General features: G+C 52.6%; 2 protein-coding genes across 5 annotated transcripts in view; both read left to right on the forward strand.

Annotated features, from left to right (window-relative positions):
• The window catches only part of CEP85 (centrosomal protein 85), a 33,579-nt gene extending 26,896 nt beyond the window's left edge, over positions 1 to 6,683 (forward strand). For all 4 annotated transcript variants that reach the window (XM_036851924.1, XM_036851926.1, XM_036851925.1 and 1 more), the window contains 4 exons: positions 371 to 421; positions 3,079 to 3,186; positions 4,339 to 4,564; positions 4,956 to 6,683. In XM_036851924.1, the coding sequence (XP_036707819.1) occupies positions 371 to 421; positions 3,079 to 3,186; positions 4,339 to 4,564; positions 4,956 to 5,116 (546 nt within the window). In that variant the 3' untranslated portion in view covers positions 5,117 to 6,683. The remainder of the gene's footprint in view (positions 1 to 370; positions 422 to 3,078; positions 3,187 to 4,338; positions 4,565 to 4,955) is intronic.
• A 1,162-nt stretch (positions 6,684 to 7,845) lies between these two features.
• On the forward strand, positions 7,846 to 9,367 carry SH3BGRL3 (SH3 domain binding glutamate rich protein like 3). Its single transcript, XM_036851964.1, has 3 exons — positions 7,846 to 8,066; positions 8,643 to 8,810; positions 8,924 to 9,367. The coding sequence occupies exons 1-3, from the start codon at positions 8,019 to 8,021 to the stop codon at positions 8,987 to 8,989; spliced, it is 282 nt and encodes a 93-aa protein (XP_036707859.1). The 5' UTR covers positions 7,846 to 8,018; the 3' UTR covers positions 8,990 to 9,367.
• Positions 9,368 to 9,466: the final 99 nt, after the last annotated feature.

Below are 9,466 nucleotides of genomic sequence, written 5' to 3' on the forward strand. Positions count from 1 at the left end.
GTCCTTTACCAAAGAACCAGAATATACACTGGCTGTTTATGAAGTTGATTCTACTGGCCTACAATCCTCAGGGTGAGGGTGTCTCTCTCCACCCGACTTCCCCATGGTGGTCATAGGTCCACACTACATTCCTCTTTGTTTAAATCTCTTTGTGACTAGAGCACAGGAGTGTGAAGCTAGTTAGCCAGGATAGGGAGTCTGGGTTATATTTCTGTAGGTAGAGCTAACTTGTCTTCACTCTGTTCTCACTATTGACTGGCTGTAGCCAGTTGAGCTAAGAGCCAGACCACAGATCCTAGTACAGCCTCTTGCCCTCTGACCTCACTATCAGCATGTGCTTACAGCCTTCCTTGATAACTTTGCCTTTCAGATTGTGGAGAAGCAACAGCAGAAGATTGATCAGTTGCGTTCACAAGTACAGGTGAGCTGGAGTCCTTGAGACATGGTGGGCAGGACTTAATGATGGAATTTCTAGAATTCAACCAACACTATTCTCTGCCATGCAATTTACTCGGTGTTAAGAGCACAAGAATGAGACCCAATCAGTGCTTTTAGCCTACATTCTTGTTGGGAAGGGGTTTTAGCACAGTACTGTTAGAGCATCCGTATTACCCTGGGGGAGCATAAAAGAGTCAGTGGAAGTAGAGAGGTCAAGGAAGGGTTTCTGGAGATCATGAGCCGCCTTTTTTTTTTTTTTAATTAATTTATTTATTTTTGGTTGCATTGGGTCTTCGTTGCTGCGCACGGGCTTTCTCCACTTGCGGCGAGCGGGGGCTACTCTTCGTTGCAGTGTGCAGGCTTCTCATTGCGGTGACTTCTCTTGTTGCGGAACACAGGCTCTAGGCACGCGGGCTTCAGTAGTTGCGGCACGTGGGCTCAGCAGTAGTGGCTCGCGGGCTCTGGAGCGCAGGCTCAGTAGTTGTGGCGCACGGACTTAGTTGCTCAGCGGCATGTGGGATCTTCCCGGCCCAGGGCTCGAACCCATGTCCCCTGCATTGGCAAGCGGATTCTTAACCACTGTGCCACCAGGGAAGCTCTCATGAGCCTTCTTGAAGGAGGAGGAAGAGTTAGCCAGTCAGTGAGGAGGTGCAGGATAGGATGGTATTTCCTGATAGAAGGAACAGCATGGGTAGGAACATGAAGGCATTAAACAGCAGGGTTTGCACATGGAGCTGCAAGCAGTTTGATATTGTTGAAGTAAGGTGGTAAATGGAGAACTGGGCTATGGGAGGGCTGGGACTGTTCAACTAAGTTAGCTTTTATTCTTTAGGTAGGTGATGGGAATCTACTATAGTATTTAATTGGGGCGTGATGTGGTCAGGTTTGCAGCTCAGGCTTGAGTGTGGAAGAATATTGGCACTTGGAGAGCGACAAGGCTGGAGGCCAGTGGACTGTAGCAGAAATCCTAGTGAGAGATGATGAAGGATGATGCATAAGGCAGCATTGCAAGAAGGAGTTGTGAGGGGACAGACTTAAAATGAATTTTAGGAGGTAAAATTGAGAGGAATCAGTGACTGATAGAATGTAGGAGATTGAAGAATAAGGAAAAATCAAAGACAACTCCTGGTTTCTATTTTGGGCCAGAGTAGGAGTGTCCTTAATTGGGTTCTCCAAGAAATCCTAGGTACAGATTCTCTTTGGACTCTAAAAGAGGTTTTCACACCAAACAGGAGAGATGCACGTCCACTGAGGAAGAACTGAAAGCTGCAGTCCTACCCTTGCCATTATGTGGGTCTATTTAGTTTACATATTTCAAGTCCTGTAAGGAGATAGTCAAGCCTAGTGAGTGTTTACATCCATTTATTATTATTATTATTATTATTATTATTATTATTATTATTATTAGCTGCACCGCTCGGCTTGCGGGATCTTAGTTCCCCAATCAGGGATTGAACCCAGGCCCTCGGCAGTGAAAGTGAAGAGTCCTAACCACTGGACGGCCGGGGAATTCCCTACATCCATTTAAAATCCCAGGATTTTAGTAGTTTTTAGTGGATCTCAAAGTATGTTTCCTGGAACTCTGAGGTTCCACAGCATTTAAAATAGTATATTTACCCATGATGAGACTTTGGTGGAACTAGGTGGATTCAAAATGGTCACCTGGGGTGTTTCATAGTGGTGAGACATTCTCCTTGGCTGCTAAATTTTTTATTAATACAAAATGGAAAAGTTCAGAAATATTATTTATACTTTATTCAAGTCAGTTTCAAAACTGGGGGGAAATTGGAATGAACCAGAATGAGAGGCAGAAGATAACAAATATAAATACCTCCCTCTCCTGACCCTGACTAACCCTACACACACACACACACACACACACACGCACACACGCATTATAACTAGATTAGGTGCCTGAGAGAGTGCTCTCTCTACCGCTTCTCATCTCTGTCAAAAGCATTTAATATACAGTATTGTCAAGGGCATTTGGCTGTGAGCTCCTCAAAGACAGGGATAGTTTGGTATTCTTTTTAGTATCCCCAGTGCCTGTCAACAGTAAGTGCTCGATAAATAATTGAACTCAATTCAATGGACGTTCCTTGCCCTCAAGAAAGTTATGGTCTAGTGGAGGGAGGAATCATGTGCACAGCCAACAAATGTACTCACGAGCCATGATGGAGGTATGAGTAGCAGGGCAATATTAGGATTAATTGGATCTAATTTGCAGATTAAGGAAGGTTCTGGCAGAGCAGAGGGGCATTCTGGGCAAAGGGGAAGAGGAGTGAGCAACAGTATTGGAACTGGAACCTTTGGGGATGAAGGCCAGTTAGTCGCTCAGTGTGACTGGAGTAGAGACTGTGCGGAGGGTAGAAAGAGATAAGGTTAGAAAAGTAAGTAAGGGCCAGACTGGCCTAGAATGCCCTGCTGAGGAGCTGGCCTCTATTGCTACATGGTCAGGGGCTAGAGAAGGGTTTTGATGCGAAGTCACAGATCAGGGCTGTTGTAAAATAATCTCTTAGCAGCAGTGTGTGGGCGGGGTGGAGCTTTACTATGTATATAGTCCAGACCAGAGGCAATATGGTCTGAAGTAGACTTGTTACCCCTGATGTGTTCTCCCACCCTCTTTGCCATGGGATTCAGAGCCTAGAGCACGAAGTGGCTCAAGAAGAAGGAACAAGCCAGGCCCTGAAAGAGGAGGCCCAAAGGAGGGAGACAGCCCTGCAGCAGCTGCGCACAGCTGTGAAAGAGGTGAGCAGCAACAGCTAGGCCTCTTGGTACTGTCTTTACAAACCTGATTTCTCTGTGTATCCTCCCGATCCCTTCTCCCATAGGAGCCCTCCACGTTTGGGAGGTCCTGCTAAGCTTTTTTGGCAGAGGAGTAAGAAGGGACATTGCATCATCCTTTATATTAAAGGTCCTAAGCCTTTGAGTGGCCATAATTACCCAGGAATGCTTTTTGGATATGGAAAATCACTCTTATTTTGTATTCCCACAGCCACAGGTTTGTGGGGTTAGGGATGAAGGGTTCAAGAAGATTGAAGGTTTGGTGATCCTCATGGAGTAAACAGAGCTGTCGGCAGGGGGCGGCCAAGGTCACTGCCCAAGTGCTGAGGAAGGAGTCTCCCAGAACTAGGATTGTCACATGGCCCAGTGTGGGTGGAGGGCGGGGACTGGAGGAGAAACTCTATTCAGTGTCTTTAAAACAGAATAGAGGTAGGAAGGAAAGGAGTGTGCATTAAGCTGTTCTGGGAAAGGGAGGGAAAGAGGCACAGATAGACGTGAATAGCTGGTCTCTGTAGTCAAGCCTGACTCCACTGAGGTGAAGGATTGAAAAGGCAGGACACATTTCAGCACTATGTCCTCCAGGTCCCCAGCTTCTTCAGCCCCGCCTCGTCCCTACCCACCCAGTGGCCACTAGCTGTCATGTTGTCTTTCTTGCCTGCTTTATTCCTCTGACACACTCTGATCCGGCTGGCTGGTGGCCACTTTTGTCAGGGTGGCAGGGAGAGATTGAAACCAGTGTCTCCTCAGATTTCACAGTTCACGTTAAGCCTTCTCTGATAGCCTGGCTAACAGAGTTGGCTGAGGGACTGGCTTCAGATAGAGTTCCGAGGGGCGGGAGTATCTTCTCTGGTTCCTGAACAGAAACCTGGAGGCTGCTGACTCAGTCTGCTGGGGTGCAGTTTCCCCTCCAATGCTGCAGCCCTGTGGGCCCAACCTACCTGCAGGAGAAACTAGGCCTGATATTGAGGGGGAAGAGGGGAGTGCAGGGAGGGGGGACATCGCCTTTGACAAATAGCTTCCCCATCACACACATATATACATATATCCACACTCATGCGCGGATACTCTGCTTTTTCCTGGGCCTGGGTTAATGCGCTTGCCTCTCTATCTGCTCAGCTTTCAGTACAGAACCAGGACCTCATTGAGAAGAATCTGACGCTCCAAGAACACCTGCGCCAGGCCCAGTCAGGGTCCCCGTCTTCATCAGACACGGCCCAGCTGGCATTTGAGCTGCATCAGGAGTTGGCCAGTTGCCTTCAAGATCTGCAGGCTGTCTGTAGCATTGTGACCCAGAGGGCCCAGGGTCATGACCCCAATCTCTCCCTGCTTCTGGGCATTCACTGTGAGTCCTCAGGCCAGTCTGGGACCCAGGAGAGAGTGGCTTTCATTCTCCTCTCACCCTTATCCACCTCTCCTATCATTACTGGTAATGTGTGAACTGGGCTCCGTAGACCTGGTCACCACCCTCTGGGAGTTTATGTGTTTTGCAAAGTAGACGTTCAGTAAATCTGTTTTGGAAACAGGCATCCTTATGGGGTACCTGGGTGAAGGACAAACAAAAACGTGGCCCTTAGGCAGCAAGATTTCAGCCCATTATCCCTAGGTGCTTTTTGAAAAGTGCCATGTTCCAAGACCACAGGCCTTATGGTACTGCATATCAGTACTGCGCTTTTCACAGGAAAGTGTCTCCTGAGTGACTTACTAATAATCTCTCGAAATGCTCTCCTCCCCAGCTACACAGCACGCAGGGACTCAGCTAGATTTTCAGAAGCCGGATGTGATCAGGAGGAAACTAGAAGAGGTTCAACAGCTACGCCGTGACATCGAGGACTTAAGGACCACCATGTCAGACAGATACGCCCAGGACATGGGAGAAAACTGTGTCACACAGTGAGGAATGCTGGGGGTGGGACAGGCTGTATTCCCCAAGGGAGAATCTGGTCTGCTGAGAGCCTGGTCCAGCAGGTCCTGCCCTGACAATCTCTTGCCTCTTGTCTGCTGCTATTCCCAGAGAAGGGATGGAGGGGAGGTATGAGCCTGCATCTGGGGCCAAGGGCTGATTAGAGAATTTTGTTTGCCCTGCCCCACTCTGGCTTTGCCTTGTTGGATTGCATTTGTCCTGTCATCCTGATTCACCCTTTGAGGGTGAGTTAATAATTAACTTTTGCAGGTAGACTGGTAAATCCTCACAGACTGTTCCCAGTTGCAGGCTGACGTCAAAGGCAAGCAGGCCGCTTACCTCCTTTCTCCATCCTTTGGGATGGCTCCGCATTCATTCCCACTGCATACCTTGGTCGTGCTGATGCCCAGAGTTCCTTAGAGGGGCCAGGAAAGGCTGAGTACCAGTAACAATGGCCATTTGAGAATTCTCAGGCCCCATGTGCCAGCCTTCCTGGGACCTGAGCTGGCTCTGGGTTTTCCTAGGCCCAGTCCCACTGCTTCTTCCTCAGGGCTCTTGTTCTCATAGATGCCTCAGGGTGATCTATTCCTTAGCAAAGTACTAACTAGAATTGGGAGCCCAGGGATTATAACCAGGGCTTCTTCATCTGTGCTACCATGCCCGTTTACAGGAGACCCCACTCTAGTTGCCCCGTGCCCTTGGGACCCTGGTCGTGTGGTTAGCACAGCCCTTTCTCCTTTGTTCTCAGGCTGGCCAGGTAGCCCCCTTCTTGGGCTTTGAGTGCAGACTCACTCCTCTATGGTTCTGGGTTTGGGCAGGATTTTCCCCCAGGATACCGCAGGGCAACTGTCAAGCTGCTCACCCCCTTCCCCCCGGGGCTGGGGCCAGTGCCCAGCCTTCTGATTTGTGCCTCTCTTGTGTTTGGGATTGGGGGTCCTTTCCCTTTCCTGCTCTGGGCTCCTTGAGAGGTCAGAGTACCCAGTACAGGTCAGCTTTAAGGTACAGCTTTCAGTATTTTTCGTTGTTTCTCCAGGGCCTTTGGACCCTCTGCTTTCTGGTTTCTCTTGCCTCCTCGTTGAGGGAGCATCTCGTAGTTGTTTGTATCTGGTTGTTGGGCCAGCCCCAGGCCTCCTCTAGATCTGGAGCCAGGCCAAGCCAGGCCATGTGTGGGGAAGGGGGAGCACTGAGTAGTTCAGGAGTCCAGAGCCAGCCGTTGGGAGATTCTTGCTAAGCTTTGGGCTGGCAGGGCAGCATCCTGGACCTCACTCCTGGCCTGAATGAGACTCCTTCTTAAGTGTTTTTACAAGTTTGTGTTTTATTTATGGAGTGACTTATCCCTTCCATTCAGAGCAGCCCCACCCAGCCATCCCCTCAGCCTCTGGGCTCCTGCCTCTTAAAGGCAGAGCTGCCTGGTTGGTCTCCACCCTGTATTGGCAGCCCAGCCACCATGCTCACGGGTATTTTTCCTCATAACGTTTATAAGCAGTTATTTATATGAATTCTTGTTATGTCAACTGGTTTGTATTGCCTATTTTGATTACAAAATAAAAATTTAACAGACTCCTTGGTTTCCCATTGCTTTCCATCACCGTCAGCTCATACTCCACCCCTCATTTTGGCTTGTTGGAGCTAAAGCCTGGGTGTTTAGCCAAGTTCTCCAAACAGCAGCAAGGAGGGAATTTTGGCAGGTCCAGCCTCATGTCCGTATTGCTACCACTTCTGCTCCTCTCTTTCTGTGGGGGCAGATAAGATCTCTTCCCACAGCACTTTCTGTTGGGTGAAGCTGCCCTGAGTCACAGAGCAAGTTTGTCATTGAGTTTCAGTAATCCTCTCAGGAGGAAGTCTGCTGCCTGTGGGTTGCTGTAAGGAAGTGGCTTCCCCAGAGCAAGGCAGGACTCGTTTGTGTTTGCCTCCAGGAGCTAGGGTTGTCTTCCTGGGCTGTTCTCGGAGCCCTGGACCTGGGAGGACTAATGAGGGGTGTCATGTCCAACCCCAGACAGATGGCTGAGTGTCCAAGGTTGGGCTGGTTGCTTCCTCTGCACCCTGTGCCATCTGCTGCGAGGAGTTGGCGTGGGGCTGGGGCCACCCCAAGACCAGCAGTGGATCTTTAACAAGGGCCCAGACTCTCAGGAGTCCTGACACCAACCTCTACCTCCACCCAGTCCAGAACTAGAAGCCTCTTTCATACCTTGGCCTCCATCTGGCTCTGTGAGGGTGTGGCCCCGTCTCCTGCCACCACCCTCACTTGTCTAAACCTGCCGATCTGAGCGGAGAGGAACTCTGGGAAAATCTCTAATCAGAGGCCCTCCGTGCTGTGGTGTGCCCCGGGGTTAGCTACGTGTGGGTGGCCCCTGGGGCAGTGTGTGCGTGTTGGGGTCGGGGGGCAGCCCGTGAAGCGAGGCTCCCTAGCGGGGGAACTTTAGGTTTGAAAACAGCTCAAGACTTCAAAGCCCGGAGCGGAGCAGCGCTGTCGTGGCACCGGGGGTGGGTAGTTAGTTGGGTGCAGCAAACCCGCGCGAGGCTGAAGGGGAGGCCTCTGCCAAACCCACGCCCTCCCCGGCCCTTCCTGCAGTCAGCTTGCTCCCCAGCCTCACACTGTCAGCCCCAGCTCGGAGGGCTGAAAAGGGCGGCCCTGCGTGGGACGGGGATCCTCGGCGCGCCCGGTCCCCAAGGGGGGAGGGAGGGGGCCCGGCGCTGCGCGGGGCGGGGTCGCGCAGGCCCCGCCCCGGCCGCGCGCCTGTCCGCGCCGCCCATTGGTCCCGAGAGCGATGACTCGCGGGCTGAGCAGGAAGGAAACCGCTCCCGAGCGCGGCGGCCTCGTCTCCAGGCCGTGCAGCTGCTGCCACCGCCACCCAGTCTGCCTGTCGGCCCGTTGGCCCGTCGGCCCATCCGCAGCATGAGCGGCCTGCGCGTTTACAGCACGTCGGTCACCGGCTCCCGCGAAGTGAGTGCGCGCCCTGGGGTAGAGCGCGGGTGGTGGTCCTGTTGCTCTGGACCCGGCGCCTGGGACCCGCCCCCGGGGCGGGGGTGGCGAGGTGCTGGGCGCGGCCTCCTGAGTTGGGTGGGGGCAGGCTCCGCGGCCCCATCCTGAACACTGAACACCTTCGGGCATCCTGGGTCCTCTGCACCCCCACTACCAGGCTGATCCTTTACCATGTCCTTATCTTGCCCTTTCTCTCCTCCACTGTGTGTGTACCTGGGGCGGAGGTGGCGCCTTCCCCGTCTCCACCCAGGCCTGCCCTGCTTTCTCTTTGCCGAGCTCCTGGGTCTCCCCACCCTTAATTTATCTCACTTATGTTCACTCTGACTCCCCTCCTCATGGTTGGTGGTCCCTCTCTCCTTCCACACCACCACAATCCTGACTCCTCCTCCCAACTCCTAGTGGCCAGAACCCTCCCCTAGGGAGTGGAGCGGGACAGTGGGACAAAAGCTCCTGGCCACAGTCCCTTTTTTTCTGCCCAGGGTTCCCCCATAAACCCTCCAGTCTGCTCACTAACCCCTGCCCGCCCTTTGCCCCCAGATCAAGTCCCAGCAGAGCGAGGTGACCCGCATCCTGGATGGGAAGCGCATCCAGTACCAGCTAGTGGACATCTCCCAAGACAACGCCCTGCGGGATGAGATGCGAGCCTTGGCGGGCAACCCCAAGGCCACCCCACCCCAGATTGTCAACGGGGACCAGTACTGTGGGGTATGGGCCTGGGGGCTGGGGGTGGAGGGAGTGTTGTAGGAGGATACCAGCCAGAGTCAGACCTGAGACAAAGCACCAGCACTCAGGTGACCACCTCTTGTCCCCTCCCCCAGGACTATGAGCTCTTTGTGGAGGCTGTGGAACAAAACACACTGCAGGAGTTCCTGAAACTGGCCTGAGCCGAGTCAGCCCCCTGGACTCCGTCACCACATTCCCCCCAGCCATCACCCATGAAGGACCTTGTGACAACTCCGTTATTCCTAACCTTCCGACCTTGGAGCCCCTCCCCCCAACCCAAGACCTATCTCCTCCCCTCTCTAACTGTAGCCCTCTCTCCTCTATACAAAGGCAACATTCCTTACCCACTAGTCTCAGAAATTGTCTTAAGCAACAGCCCAGGTGCTGGTTGTCCTCAGCCTGGCCCTGAGGCTGCCACCCTGCCTGGCACTGGCTGATGGGCACCTTTGTTGGTTCCATTAGCCAGGGCTCTGCCAAAGGCCCCGCAATCCCCATCCGGGAGCACTGCAGAAACAATTAAATGTTCCATTCCATTGGCATCGTGTCTGTTTGGTGTGGCCTGGACATCCTGGGTCCCTGCTCTGAGCAAGTCTGGTAGATGTGATTGTGCTGAGGCTGTGCTCCCGTGTGGCACCTCT

This window comes from Balaenoptera musculus, chromosome 1 (genome assembly GCF_009873245.2).
Source record: "Balaenoptera musculus isolate JJ_BM4_2016_0621 chromosome 1, mBalMus1.pri.v3, whole genome shotgun sequence".
NCBI lineage: Eukaryota > Metazoa > Chordata > Mammalia > Artiodactyla > Balaenopteridae > Balaenoptera > Balaenoptera musculus.